Genomic DNA, 14411 nt, shown 5'->3' on the forward strand with positions numbered 1-14411 from the left:
ACCCGCCGCGCCCCCCGCGACCGCCGGCCCGCCCCTCATCTCGCCCGCAGCCTCCACCGGCCTCAGCCTCATGAAGCACTACAACTCCGACACAGACTCGGGTACACAGTGCATTCTTCGCTACGACAAAACTACTTTTATTTATAAAATATATAGATAGTATAACTGGAAGGTTATGACCGGACAGATACGGAGGGGTCCAAGGAGTCGCGCGAGGAGGAGGAGGAGCCGCCGGAGGAGGTGCGCCTGGTGATCGACAAGATGGCGGCGTACGTGGCGCGCAACGGAGACCAGTTCGCGGACATCGTGCGCGCCAAGCGGGACCCGCGCTTCGCCTTCCTGCAGCCAGCGCATCCTCACCACCAGCACTACGCGCGGCTGCTGCGTCTGCGCCGCGCACACTCCCCCCACTCCCCCCACAAGCCCAGCGGTCAGCGCACACAACACGCCACACCATCGCTCTGCATCATCACCTTCATGAGAAATTATTAAATGATCGCTTGTATTACTCTTCCAGCTGTGGTGTCGTTCTCTATCAAGAAGCACAAGGAGCCCGACCCCATCCTGCCGAAACCCGCGCTGCCCTACGAGTCCAGCTCCGAGGAGGAGTCGGAGGACTCCAAACGCGAGCAGCGGGAGCGGCCGGAGGAGGGCGAGCGCAGGGAGGCGCCCGCGCCGCTTGCTCTCCCCACGATGCCCCCCATCATCGTGTACAAGCTGGAGAGCGGCCAGCACGACAATCTGCCCGCGGTCGCGGTCGCGGTCAAGTCCATCGAAGCCGTGCCGGCACCCAGCCAGTCGCCCAAACCCTCGCCCAAACCCTCGCCCGTCGTCTCGGAACCGATCGAACCACAGAAGGTTCCGGAGATGCACGTCGTCCTTCCTGAAAACGAGGTCAAAGTCACTCCTCCGAAAACGGAGAAAATCGAAGAAAACGCAGGAAAGAAGGAAGATGCGCCTCAAAAGAGCGAAGGAAGCGGCGGCAAAAGTAAACATAGAGAGAGTCCCGACAGGAGCGGGAGGGACAGGCGACGCCGCGACCGCAAGAGGGCCTATCGCTCCAAGTCCCAGAGCAGGGAGGCGAGGAGGGCCGACAGGAGGAGCGCGGAGAGAGAGCGCGACAGGAGAGACAAAGAGTACGATAGAAACAAAAAGAAAAGGAAAGCGAGCAAAGAGGCGGCCTACAGTGAGATAATTTCCTTGGTGGACAACTCCGATGAGCTGATAGACCTCACCGAGGAGCCGGCCGAGTGTAAAGGTAAGGGGTGTGGGGGGTGGCTGAGGGCGGAGTGGAGAGGAGAAGAGGGAGGTGGTAACAGTAGTTGTGGTGTGCAGGAGGCGCGGAGGAGCTGCTGCGCCGCGCCGGGCTGCGCGCGCCCGCCGCGCTGCCCACCACCAGCCTCGCCTCCGCCATGGTACGATCTCACCTTTATCGCATTACACGGTACACATTACCATGGTATTCATGTTCGCTTGCGCCTCGCCAGGTGGATACGCTGGAGTCGCTGCGCAAGAAGAAGGAGGAGGAGGAGGAGAAGCGCCGGCGCCGAGAGAAGCGGAGGCGGAGGGAGAGGCGAGGTGAGTGCGGATGGATGGGAGGGCCGTGTGCGGGGGACGGAAGCGGGACAATAGATAATGATTGTAACATTGTTTGATGCAGAGCTGGAGGAGGCGGGGCGGCAGCGCGGGGGGGGCCGGCGTCGCAGGTCAGTCTTAACTACAACCTAACTCATGTAAATGTGATGGCATTCAACTTGTACATGATGTAACATAATGCTGTTTTCTATTGAACATTGAAATTGTAGGATGTTGTATTAATTAACATATTGTCGCAGGTCGTCCGCGGAGGAGCGCTCCGACTGCGAGGGGTGAGTGCCGGCGCAGTGACGTCACCCTCCTATGTCCTCCATACATATACATAAAACATTTCCAATGTTGCAGGTCTCGAAGGAAAAAACGCAAAAGGGACAAGAAACACAGCTCCCGGGACAAGAAGAAGAGAAGGAGAGAGAGCGAGGAGGAGGGGGAGGGGGAGGAGCAGGAGGAGGACCTGCCCATCGAGATCGACCTGACGAGCACGCTGCGGGGCCTGCGCACCGCCTCGCCCTCCCGCGACCTGGGCCTGGCCCCCGCCCCGCCCCGCCCCTCCTCCTCCGAGGGCGAGGCGGAGGTTGAGGGTGAGGGCGAGGGGGAGGTGATGCGCGGCGGCAGGCGGCGGCGGGGCGGCGGGGGGCGCAGGCAGAGGCGCGAGTACAGCGAGGGCGAGTGCGACAGCGACAGCGGCGCCGCCTCCGAGCCCGACCCCTAGCGCCCTCCGCCCTCCGCCCTCCTCCGGCTGCGGAGAGTGGTGCAGCGCGCCAACACCTCGCAGCGACACTTCACACTGTGAGCTGAGCCTGCAGGAGGCTGACTGTACCGACCGGTTGTTCAATGTAACTGCTGCAATTATACAGTTTTATTGTAAATGTAAGGTTGTGAGACATTGTGAACAGAACATTCATACAAACTGACTAAATATTGAACATGTTGTCCCTCTCACTCTGTATGATGGGAACAGAGATAGCAATGCTTCATTACGAGTGTAAACGAGACCAGAACTTCACTGTCACCTATAGGTATATGATAGTTTACCATACAAATGTAATCATAGATTTAAATTTAAATGATAATTGTGCAAAAAATAATATAAAATAGTCGCAGTCGTAGTCGTAGTGAGTGAGTGAGTGAGTGAGTGAATGAGTGAGTGAGTGAGTGAGTGAGTGAGGGAGTGAGTGAGTGAGTGAGTGAATGAGTGAGTGAGTGAGTGAGTGAGTGAGGGAGTGAGTGAGTGAGTGAGTGAATGAGTGAGTGAGTGAGTGAGTGAGTGAGGGAGTGAGTGAGCGAGTGAGTGAGTGAGTGAGTGAGTGAGAAATACATTTGCTTTGTATGAGAATGCAGAATGCAGCAGCACATACATAAATATAATCAAACAATTGTAAGCATCTTTGTGTAAACTTTACAATATATTGTACATTATTTTATACAAGAACATGTCTTTTATTTGCTCTTTTACTCGTACAACTCATTATATTAAGAATAATTCACTAAAGTATCGGCATATATCTAATGCAGATTTTTTTATATTGTATCATAAGATGGCAAACAAACGAGCGGTTACCTGAAATCGCTGATATGACGAAGTGACCGTTGCCCATAGACATACGCAATTGCATATGCGTTTTCATCGACGGAGGAGAGGATGCACAAAAAGAAATATATGTTCCCTTTCCATGCATCCTATCATTCGGAAAGTCCACTTCCACTTCCCATCCTCTCCTTATAAGAAAAAGAGTGGGAAGGGAAAGAGGACTAAATTAGGCCTCCGGGACGCACACTCATCAGACTGTTGACTTGACGCCTGTCTTCTGTGTGGTCGTGGTATTTCACCGGGCGGGCCGGGTCGATTCGTGCGAAGATGTTAAAGCGGGCTCTACCACTGTTAATGAAGCTGCTGAATAAACGAACTTCAAAATGAAAATACATTAAAAATATTTACGTATACGATTAACTTTTCGCTCTCAAAACAATATAAAATATCTTGTCAAGGTTTAACCTGATATAATTGTAATAACAAGTTATATAACATGAGGTTATCTCCGCTTCATACAATATTGTATAAATAATAGCAATAAACAAATAATTATATTGTGTCAGAAATATTTCTTCATAACATTTAAACGTTAAAGACAATTTCTCTTTCTAAGTAGCACACTGAAGGACGCCCTTAGTGACCACTGATCGAAACAGACTAAAGTCGAAGTCAAAGTCAATGGAAATATCACAGTTTGACAATGTCATTTATTGTAAAAATTGATGATACAAACATGTCTGTTTTTAATTAGTCGGTGATTATAAAGTCCCCCGTACGAAAGGTTTACACGAGTTTGTTATAATTTACACTCACTAATTATAAATTCTATTACGACATAAATTGCATATTTTGGTCAATATTACCTCAATTTCGGGGTGATATTAATTCGAAGAACCTCTAGAACAAAAACACTCGGAACACAAAAAATTCAGATTGTTTTGTTATTGTATTTGTTATCGTCGCGGTTTAACTATGTTGTTTAACTATATTGGAGTGACCGCCGGGGGGCCGCGGGGTCACACAGAACAAAACATCGTAAAGTTTGGTGATACGTTTACTGCGCATGTAACATGACGGTTAAATAATTATTTATCTGAGCGTTACATAAAATTATATTTTAACGCACATATTATGAATAACTTAGTCGAATAACTCTTCTGTATGTTTGCAAAGTTATCATGTCGGATAGATGGCGCTGATTGGTTCTTGGATATTTTAATTTTAAATGTAGATTCTATTAAAAATGCCGCTCTTCTAGATTCTTTACTTAAAAATACTTAACGAATCAGCTTAACAAGAATACAGTGTTTATCTCACATTAAGATATAGTTAACACAGCGTGATGTTAACCTCGTCGCGTACAATGAAGCTCAAGTGGTTTACAACGATGCACGTGCTTTTGTCTGATGTTTCCTAATGATATTCAATAATCCATGAATAATCATAAACACAGACAATAACATCGTACATTACGTCGTACGTCTCTGATGTGCTGATTAATTAAACTATGTAAATTATACACCACCTTGTAAATGTAATATCGTTCGATAACATTGTCAAATCAAACATAGCGGGCTTACTGTAATCCATCGGATAGAATAAATCCTATATTATCTAAACCGCAATAAAGATGCGTTGTAAATAATGCAGCCTGTATAAAGCGCGAGATGAGGCGGCGCAGCACTGCACTGGAGCCGCCCGGAGTCGTGCATACACAATGTCTACTCAAGTTGTAAGTATTATTGCTTACCAAACGAACAAATATATTTTTATAAGTACTTGATAAATTTGTGTAAAATGTAAGTGTAGTCTCTAAGCGAGCGAGCTGCAGTTATCAGTCAACATCCTCAAACATTTAAATAGCAAGAAGCTGGAGATGCGATAGTAGAACTCTTTTCTAAAGTATATTAAGTACGACATAAAAGTGGAGAAAGAGATAATGTAGACTGAGGCTTTGTTTTTAAGCATTCTATGTTCACGACAGCTCTCGTATGGACGTTGTAATTAACTTCAATACACAGGGCAAGGTCCCGCTGACTGATCCGTCGCTGCTGCTGCGGCCGGAGAAGGTGTACGATGACAAGCCAGTAACGGCTTTCCGGGACTACTCCATCGACGACGAGGACCCCATCAAGCAGCGCGTGCGAAGGACTTACTACACCATGCACACACACACCACCGTCGACTTCGTCAAAGGTAAATTTTGCTTTCGCATGGCCAGGTCGCCGCGGCCAGAGCGAGTGCTGATACACTAAAGCCGTCCGCTTACTCCGCTTGCAGGCAAGATGGAGAAGTGGCTCAAATTCAACCACTTCAAGTCAACGATAAAGGACGCACTGATCCGACTGAACGAGCTGGTGGACGAGTCGGACCCCGACACCGACTTGCCCAACATCGTGCATGCGTTCCAGACCGCGGAGCGCATCCGCCAGGACTACCCTGAGGAAGACTGGTTCCACCTCACGGGGCTCATCCACGACCTCGGTAAGGTGATGGCCTTCTACGGCGAACCGCAGTGGTGCGTCGTGGGGGACACCTTCCCCGTGGGCTGCAAGTGGGGGCCCAGCATCGTCTACGGCGACGACAGCTTCAAAGACAACCCCGACACCTACAATCCCAAGTACAAGTAAGTTTCACTTGCATTCTCCTCGCTCCAGACTATGAATGTGATGACTTGAGCAACAGTTGTTCTAACTAGTGCGTGTGTTGTCTGTTCCCGGCGCGGCGCAGCACGGAGTACGGCATGTACGAGCCACAGTGCGGCATCGAGCGGCTGATGATGTCCTGGGGGCACGACGAGTACCTCTACCGCGTCCTCGTGCACAACCGCGCGCGTCTGCCGCGTCGCGCCCTCTACATGATCAGGTCGCACACACACACGTATCACTTGTTTCTGTTGCATTCATATACATGCACCTGCGAAGGAGACGTACTCTGTACGATTGTACAATGTTAATGTTGTACGATATTTCTTGTTATGCTTTTTAGTTTGTGATTATCACTGGATGACGTTATTGTTTGACATTAGATTTTTCTTTCCAAGCTCCGCAATACAAACGAGACATAATAAACGCAATTGACGATTAACAACTAAGCGATCATCAATTACAACTAAGTACTTAAATAGAAATAATTATCAATATCATAATGATATTATGATGAAATGCAATTATAAATTAAACAAAATTTATAAGTTAATTTGCGTGTGAGGTTGATGTTTAATTACATATATTGAAATGATGTACTCAACTATTTGATAAGTTATAACATATTTAATGATGTCATTAGAACAGTTTGTAACAGTGACAGTAACAGTATGTAAGTACAGCGCTGAATATGTTGTATGCGCAGGTACCACTCGTTCTACCCGTGGCACGCGGCCGGTGACTACCCCCACCTCATCACGGAGAAGGACGACCACATCCTGAAAGCCGTGCGCGAGTTCAAGTTAGTCAACTGACCTCGCATTGTGGTTACATGCCTCACTCAGATTTAAGCTTAAATGTTTATAGATTGTGTAAAAATGTCACATTGCAGTAAGTACGACTTGTACACGAAGAGTGCCGCGGTGCCCGACATCGAGGCGCTGTGGCCGTACTACGAGCGTCTCATACACAAGTACATCCCCGGAGAGGTCGAGTGGTGAACACGTGCGGTACAAATAAACATTGAATAGAATAAATATTGTCTCATTGCATCATTCAGTGAAGCATAAATTCTTTTTTTTTATTATTTTATTTTTTTAAAAACAACTGTATAGCATCCTTACAGTATACAACCAATTTGACACTATACACACTTTACATAACAGTTTACACGATAACATATTTTATAATAACAGTAAATAACACATAACAATGATAAATAAAAAGAAAATACATAGATTAACATTAACAATAAATAATAGGAAAAGGTAAACTACTGGGCTTACGTTATGGTAGGGCGCGGTTGGGCGACCGTCCAGGACGCACTACAGAATAACCCCCTGTATGGCAAGTTCAAAGCGCTGGTGTATCTAAAACAGTTACTGACTGTTTAATGAAAATTATATAAACTTAAAAAATATACTACTACCGCGTATTTGTATGTATACACAAAATATCATTTTTCCCGAAGCTGCTCAGGACAATTTTGGCACCCTTTTAACTTTGTTTATATTTAGTAGCAGTTAGTTTCGGATGAGCAGAAACTTTACCACCGATGCTGGTTTATCTAAACACCACCAAATAAGGCATTTAAAGCGTAATATGGTGATTGGCGATGACTGTTGAATAAATGATACACCTCTGTTCGTTCATTACTTAGTGAGAGGACGGCGCCGCAGCCCGCACGAGACGCTGCGCGCTGTGCGAGCTAACGACCACTTCCTCACGTGCGTGCCGCTCATTCATCGACAATTGTAACCATCATATAAATGACAACAAATAAAAGGAGTGCGGCTATTTATAGACGTACAGAGTCGAATTCTTGCTGTTAGCTTCCTACTTGATACCTTATTAACATATGTCCTCAGTTAACCAGATGAAGCGAAGTACTAATGTTTAGCCGTAGTCACATATTATTGAGGTAAAAAGATCTTTGAACATAGAACTCGTCTTAGTGACCTTCGGTTATTTCTTAGTCTGATTTGTTAGGGAAAGTTTTGGGGCCAGCACTCTGGTGACAACGGAGGATCACTCTGCGGGGCCGGATGACATCGGATGAGACCGAGGTTTGATGGATAACGTCTCTGATGGAAGTTGAGATGATAATCTGTTGTATATATCCGCGAGCGCGTCAAAGGACGCGATCTATGTGCGATATATCTGCGCTCGGCGATAACTCTTGCCCCGCGGTTCCATTAGCGAGCACATTTAAGCCGTGGGCGCGACTCTCGCGCACCAGTTCGTGTCCTATTACCAGAGAACACACCTCACTCCAACCACCATGAAAGTCAAACCGGTAAGTTTGCATTGACAGCATCGGCCGCTCTTTTAAACAATTCTGAAAGCAATTTGTTCAAGTTTTGCATTTCTACGATATCAGTCATTAAGTGTTCACTATCAGTATCTTTATAGAGAGTGCTTCGTTATCTCTATTAAGAATATTTTAACCCAGAAGTTTAACAGTAATTTGTTCATCAGTTATGTTAAATGTTGACGAGTGTAGGCGCGGCCGCAGCAGGCAGCATTTATACTGCTGTTAAATCACATATTTTTGAGAGAAGTACTACACATATTTAACGACTTCTTTTTCACATTAGCCGCTGGTTATTTATATGAATTAAAAGGAGATGGTGAGAGAAATGGATAGTTTTGGATACATGTAGTTCTTAGCACTCACTTTTTTATTATCTCGTGAAATCTTCAAAAAATATGTCAGTTCCTATATGATAGTCACTTGTGTATATACATTTGTATGTATTATACAGTTAGATACTCGTGAATAAAGTTCATTGAAGTAGAGATACAAGTGACACAATGTGCGGACACGTCCACCTCAGTCACGTGACGCTAAAGCAGCGCGAGCGCCGCGGTCCTCATCCAATACACATATTTCAATTATTACTAAGATTTTGTTATAAAATGCACAAATAACTACTAAACTATAATACAGAATGTAACTAAATGATTATATCTAATATGTACATACTTAGTGTGTCATAGATGTGCAACATTTAAAGCAAACGGCAAAATTACCTACATCTAAAATGTTAGGTAGTGGACGTTGAATTGATTTGTTCACGATCACACGGGTTTTTTAGATTGTAAATTCAATGGTGTTGTTGAAGGAAACCTCCGTGGGCATGATCGACCCATCCCTGCTGCTGCGGCCGGAGAAGGTATACGACGACAAGCCAGTGACGGCATTCCGGGACTACTCTGTCGATGACGAGGACCCCATCAAGCAGCGCGTGCGCAGGACCTACTACACCATGCACACACACACCACCGTCGACTTCGTCAAAGGTAAGTTTTGCTTTCGCATGGCCAGGTCGCCGCGGCCAGAGCGAGTGCTGATACACTAAAGCCGTCCGCTTACTCCGCTTGCAGGCAAAATGGAGAAGTGGCTCAAATTCAACCACTTCAAGTCAACGATAAAGGACGCACTGATCCGACTGAACGAGCTCGTGGACGAGTCGGACCCCGACACCGACTTGCCCAACATCGTGCATGCGTTCCAGACCGCGGAGCGCATCCGCCAGGACTACCCTGAGGAAGACTGGTTCCAACTCACGGGGCTCATCCACGACCTCGGTAAGGTGATGGCCTTCTACGGCGAGCCGCAGTGGTGCGTCGTGGGGGACACCTTCCCCGTGGGCTGCAAGTGGGGGCCCAGCATCGTCTACGGCGACGACAGCTTCAAAGACAACCCCGACACCTACAACCCCAAGTACAAGTAAGTTTCACTTGCATTCTCCTCGCTCCAGACTATGAATGAGATGACTTGAGCAACAGTTGTTCTAACTAGTGCGTGTGTTGTCTGTTCCCGGCGCGGCGCAGCACGGAGTACGGCATGTACGAGCCACAGTGCGGCATCGAGCAGCTGATGATGTCCTGGGGGCACGACGAGTACCTCTACCGCGTCCTCGTGCACAACAAATCCTCGCTGCCCAAAGAGGCTCTCTACATGATCAGGTACCTCCTCACACTCACATATCCACATTGTCGCTAGCAGTGCCCGCGACTTCGTCCGCATGAAATACTGTTTTTGAGAAGCGTTTTAATTATTTAAACTCCTTATTTTATGAACTTATTAAACTCACAAAATATTCACATAAACCTCACATATTATAACACAAACTTTCATCCCCTATTATAAAATTTTCACCCTTGAAGGTAATTGTTTTTATAAACATATTCATTTATATCAAATTAACAGCGTAAAAAATAAGTTACAAGCGTCTAACTGAAAAACTTACGATATATCCATACAAATTTCTACCCCTACTTTGAACCCCTCACAACCCGCGTTTTTTTCGCGTTAAAAAGTAGCCTCTGTCCGTTTCCAGCCTATAGGCTATCTGTGTTAATTTCATTTAAATCGGATCAGTGGTTTTCGCGTGAAAGAAGGACATACAGACAAAGTTACTTTCGCATTTATAATATTAGTAAGGCACCTCGACCACTGTGCAGGTACCACTCGTTCTACCCGTGGCACGCGGGCGGTGACTACCAGCACCTCATCACGGAGAAAGACAACTACATTAAGGAGGCCGTGCTCAAGTTCAAGTAAGTTTCTAAACTTTGAAGAATAAACTAAATGATAAGTCAATATAAATAAGAGAATTGTCTTGATTGAATTCTGTTAGTGTTTCTAATCAATGACATTTGTTTGCAGTCAATACGACTTATACACGAAGAGCGCGGGCATCCCCGACATAGAGGCGCTGTGGCCGTACTACGAGAGCCTCATCGACAAGTACATCCCCGGAGAGCTCGAGTGGTAGACACCTGCCCACCCCGCGGACAACACGCGACATCACCGCCGCTTGTCACCGCCACCTGGCTTTGTCTATTTGATATTATATATTTGTAAATATTATATTATAAATAACACCGCATCGGTTATGGAGGATATTGTAAGCCATTATATATATATTCATTTAAATTAAGTTTAAGTTTTTGTACATTAGGATTCGTATTCGTTGCATTTATCCTAATTTAGAATTAATGATAAACATAGACTAATAAATATACATTGAAGTAATTTGTTAATTTTTTCCTCAAATTAATTAAACAGACACAAACTTGACTTTTAGGAGCAATAAATGAATCAATTGTCATCACAATCGATGCACCTTTACCTTGGTCACAATTCAAGAACAACCAGCAAGGTCTGGGTGAGCGAAAATTTGGGTGGCGCGTGGCCTCCTCCAGCGCTGAGGTTATCATGTGTCCACTTTACTGATAATGCAATGATAATTTTCGCGCGTCGTTGACATACGTAAAGTTTGCGACGCGTATCGACGACCGCGAGCCGCGACACGCGACCTGCGACCCCCAGCTCCTCCACGTCACGTTATGATAACCTTGGCTCGTTCAATTTATAATTCCTAGAGTTCACATTGTTCTATGATCAATTAAATACTATTTACTTTTCACTCAAGTTCAAATTCATTACATCAAACTTGTAGTCATTGTAGTAACATTTATTTAACAAAAAATTACGAAATATTAAAAAAAAACTAAAATCGAAATAACGTAACTAGAATTTCCCTCCGTTTCGGACGTACGTTCAAAGAAACACCCACCCATCTTGACATTCGCATTTATTAGGTAAAACTGAGATCGATACATATTTTTCGTTAAACAGAGGGTGTGTCGGTGGGGGGGTGGGGTTCTAACTGCGCACGCGAATGTCGCGGTTAAATGGACAAAACAAATAATTAGATAACGTACAAGTTAGCGCTACATTGATACTTGTGTTTGGTGTGGGCTCGCCAGAATAGTGTCACAATTAGCTTCCAAATGAAAACAACTGTTGTATTATAAATGAGGAACTTTATTTAAGCTTTACATATATATGTATGTACAAAATACAAATATCAGAAAATAGACAATAATTCATTTACTAAACGTAGCTTCAACGTTTGCATTGTGTCCAGTCTCACACGCACAATGTAAGGCTGCTCCAACACCTCGCGATCATTTACTGTACATACAATTAACCTTAATTATACATGCATGCAGATCACATTCAAACGAATTCAAAACATAAAAATATAGCGAAACAATTCCAGAACGGTTTTATATGCAGTGGAGTTACGACTCGTCTTTAAGACGGTACAAATACGCGAGCACGAGGCGCCGCGCCCGGAGCTCGCGCCGGCGTGACGAGCCAAGTTCGACCGTGCGCCGTCGCCGCAAGGTCCACAATCAGTCGCTAACCCGCCCGCTAACCTATCAGTCTTAGTCACAGTAAGACGGCATCTGTCGTCGGCGCACCGCGGAATGTATACCTACTAAACATTACTTTTCTGATAATCACAAGCCACGCTCGGCATAGTCTCAGCGGTCCTGGGGAGGCCTAGGTCTCGAAGTGCTTGTAGATGCTGGTGACGTACGCCATCACCTGCTGCCAGTCGGGCCGCTCCTGCTGGATCATGTCCTGAATGTTCTGCACACAACGGAACAGGAAAACTTTTTATATTACGTTCATCGATTGAACTCGCTTTAGAACATAAAGCCGACACAATATAAAAGTGGTGCAAAGGAGAGGTGAGAGTGAGACGCACCAGCGTGGTGGGAATGCCGGCGGCCTCGGCGGCGGCGAAGGCCAGCGCGAAGTTGGTGCGCTTGTCGTGCGGCGTGAGGTCGGCGTACGGCACGCGCCCGGACCCCACGTACGAGTGCAGCAGCGCGCACAGCGCCAACCCGTCGTTCCACGAGGAGCTGCCACACCGACACATCGCTGCATTACCATCACCGCTGCTTATACCATTCTACAGGAGGAGAGGAGCGTCGTCGGCGGGTACCTGAAGTTTGTGATGTCGATGTTGTTGTAGCCCATGGTCTTCTGCTGGCACCACTTGAGCAGCGCGTTGCGCTTCGAGCCGCCGTTCTTCACCTGCAGCGCGTTCAGCGGGTCCTTGCGCTCACCTGCACACACAACACGCAACAGTAAACACGGCTCGGTAAGTGGAAGCTGGAGGTGCGAGGAGCGAGAGGAGATGTGCACTTACAGATGTCGCCGTAACTGTTGCGGCGCACGAAGGACTCCATCGCCTTCTGGTGCAGGCTGGCCAGCGCGCGCTCCTCGTCCGGCACGTTCGTGTTGCTCGCCGCGCACTCTGCACCACCGCGCCGTTAGCACATCGCACGCCCCGCCCACGCGAGCCCACGCCCCGCCCACACACGCCCACACACGTCGCGCACGCGCCCACCGCCACCGCTCGCGTTCAGTAGAGAGACGGTAGCGGTGGACACGCCCGCGACCGACATATGACATCCTCACACGTTATACATAGAAAAGCAACATTTAACAAAAAAAACTATCTAGATATATGTGACAAACAGAACCAAGACCTAGACCAAGACCAAGATAAGAGATGAGCGCGGAGGGTGACATTATGCATGTTGATACCACATGGTAGGGAAGGCGACGCGGCCGATTTGAGATTCATTCCAGAGCGGCAGTTAAACATATTATATAATAAGTAAAAATTGACTCGAAGACAGAGTGAAATTACAGACAGAAAAGTTACAATTTTCTGAAAATTTGCATAATCACAAAGTTGCACGATAAAATATCAGTTTGACATTATCGAACCCGGTGACCGACTGTCCTAAGAGAAGAACTTTACATGGTGACTTGTGTGTGTGGTGGTGGTGGTAGTTGATTGCGAGCCACATCCCTTTTTTATATTTATAATAACAGCCACGCTCGAGTAAACCCAAAAATCCCGGCTTCGTTTCCCCTACTGAGTTATACTAAAGTGAACCGTTTAATGGAACAAAGCGTTGAGAATGATTCGAAATTTCCAGAGTGGATGTTAACAAGATTCAAAAACACGAGACAAACATAATAATCAAACGACGATCCGTCAAAGTACCTCGCCCCCATCCCTCCCCGCCCCACCCCATCCCAGCCCAAAGTACATAATGTTTATAAAAGTATTAGATGTTGATCTAACACATAATATTGTTATTACTATGTACATTATTGTATCGTTAAACCTTTAGCAGTGACAAAACATGTATGGTAAGTTATTACATAGTAAGATTGTGGAGGTATGAACCATTAACCATGTTTTATTAGTAACGAGCAAGCAGAGTTGTGAAGAACCAATGCAACACGAGACACGGTAGTTGAGGCTGAGAGCGGAGGTACGCGCCGGGCCGCTAGTGGCCGCTAGTGGCCGCTAGTGGCCGGGGCGAGCGCGCCTCGCTGTGGACAGAACGCGCCTGCTGACCCTCGGACGAAAGGGGAAGGGGGGGAGGGAATAGACTGTCAACGTTTGTGCTACGTGCCGCTCAAGTGTGGAGAGAGTAGCGCACAGGTATGCCATGCGGAGCATGGAGCGAGGTGTGCATCACGTTACGATCCTCGCCGCTGTATATAAAAAGTTGGTCAGGTCGTCGCTTCCGCCGCTATAATATTCTCCTGAGATGCATATTTTATAATGAAACGGCACATTATTTATTAAGCACACCAATCGCCGGCTCACTTTGAAGTTACCGGAACCACACGATCTATATAAAAGAGCATGACAATGGATAGATGCGCATGCACTAACACGGCGGCGCGTTACCTTGCGGCGGCGGCGTGGGGCGGTGCGCGCGCGGCGGCGATGCGGACC

The 14411-nt window shown here is 46.6% G+C and overlaps 4 protein-coding genes across 5 annotated transcripts in view; 3 read left to right on the forward strand and 1 right to left on the reverse strand.

Moving 5' to 3' along the window:
• Positions 1 to 2308, forward strand: part of su(w[a]) (suppressor of white-apricot) — a 4930-nt gene extending 2622 nt beyond the window's left edge. Inside the window, exons 7-14 of the mRNA XM_013311935.1 lie at positions 3 to 101; positions 188 to 430; positions 518 to 1258; positions 1336 to 1415; positions 1488 to 1578; positions 1661 to 1706; positions 1836 to 1868; positions 1942 to 2308. Coding sequence (XP_013167389.1) covers positions 3 to 101; positions 188 to 430; positions 518 to 1258; positions 1336 to 1415; positions 1488 to 1578; positions 1661 to 1706; positions 1836 to 1868; positions 1942 to 2308 — 1700 coding nt within the window. The remainder of the gene's footprint in view (positions 1 to 2; positions 102 to 187; positions 431 to 517; positions 1259 to 1335; positions 1416 to 1487; positions 1579 to 1660; positions 1707 to 1835; positions 1869 to 1941) is intronic.
• A 2452-nt stretch (positions 2309 to 4760) lies between these two features.
• On the forward strand, positions 4761 to 6809 carry LOC106117747 (inositol oxygenase-like). 2 transcript variants are annotated; one of them, XM_013312157.1, is made up of 6 exons: positions 4761 to 4862; positions 5152 to 5326; positions 5411 to 5756; positions 5861 to 5995; positions 6482 to 6577; positions 6668 to 6809. In XM_013312157.1, the coding sequence occupies exons 1-6, from the start codon at positions 4848 to 4850 to the stop codon at positions 6774 to 6776; spliced, it is 876 nt and encodes a 291-aa protein (XP_013167611.1). In that variant the 5' UTR covers positions 4761 to 4847; the 3' UTR covers positions 6777 to 6809. The 2 variants fall into 2 exon arrangements, with proteins under 2 accessions (XP_013167611.1, XP_013167612.1); XM_013312158.1 differs by having other exon boundaries at positions 4762 to 4862; positions 6643 to 6685.
• Positions 6810 to 7962: 1153 nt separating this feature from the next.
• On the forward strand, positions 7963 to 10819 carry LOC106117746 (inositol oxygenase-like). The gene is made up of 6 exons (XM_013312156.1): positions 7963 to 8071; positions 8901 to 9078; positions 9163 to 9508; positions 9613 to 9747; positions 10246 to 10341; positions 10451 to 10819. Exons 1-6 carry the CDS (start codon positions 8057 to 8059, stop codon positions 10557 to 10559), a joined length of 879 nt encoding a protein of 292 aa, XP_013167610.1. The 5' UTR covers positions 7963 to 8056; the 3' UTR covers positions 10560 to 10819.
• A 97-nt stretch (positions 10820 to 10916) lies between these two features.
• On the reverse strand, positions 10917 to 14398 carry LOC106117748 (cytospin-A-like). The gene is made up of 5 exons (XM_013312159.1): positions 14364 to 14398; positions 12795 to 12902; positions 12588 to 12711; positions 12348 to 12504; positions 10917 to 12229 (listed from the first exon to the last, which is right to left on the reverse strand). The coding sequence occupies exons 2-5, from the start codon at positions 12832 to 12834 to the stop codon at positions 12140 to 12142; spliced, it is 411 nt and encodes a 136-aa protein (XP_013167613.1). The 5' UTR covers positions 12835 to 12902; positions 14364 to 14398; the 3' UTR covers positions 10917 to 12139.
• Positions 14399 to 14411: the final 13 nt, after the last annotated feature.

Source organism: Papilio xuthus, unplaced genomic scaffold (assembly GCF_000836235.2).
Source record: "Papilio xuthus unplaced genomic scaffold, Pxut_1.1 DF827679.1, whole genome shotgun sequence".
In the NCBI taxonomy this organism is placed as follows: domain Eukaryota; kingdom Metazoa; phylum Arthropoda; class Insecta; order Lepidoptera; family Papilionidae; genus Papilio; species Papilio xuthus.

Excerpts from the sequence above, each read along its gene's own strand:
- LOC106117747 (XM_013312157.1), top strand. Across the intron at positions 5,327-5,410 it reads CACCGTCGACTTCGTCAAAG|GCAAGATGGAGAAGTGGCTC; the intron begins GTAAATTTTGCT and ends CTCCGCTTGCAG. Across the intron at positions 6,578-6,667 it reads AAAGCCGTGCGCGAGTTCAA|TAAGTACGACTTGTACACGA; the intron begins GTTAGTCAACTG and ends GTCACATTGCAG.
- LOC106117748 (XM_013312159.1), bottom strand. The coding sequence starts at position 12,834 with ATGGAGTCCTTCGTGCGCCGCAACAGTTACGGCGACATCT. Across the intron at positions 12,505-12,587 it reads ATCGACATCACAAACTTCAG|CTCCTCGTGGAACGACGGGT; the intron begins GTACCCGCCGAC and ends TCGGTGTGGCAG. Across the intron at positions 12,230-12,347 it reads CCGGCATTCCCACCACGCTG|AACATTCAGGACATGATCCA; the intron begins GTGCGTCTCACT and ends CGTTGTGTGCAG.
- LOC106117746 (XM_013312156.1), top strand. Across the intron at positions 9,509-9,612 it reads ACCTACAACCCCAAGTACAA|CACGGAGTACGGCATGTACG; the intron begins GTAAGTTTCACT and ends GGCGCGGCGCAG. Across the intron at positions 10,342-10,450 it reads GAGGCCGTGCTCAAGTTCAA|TCAATACGACTTATACACGA; the intron begins GTAAGTTTCTAA and ends ATTTGTTTGCAG.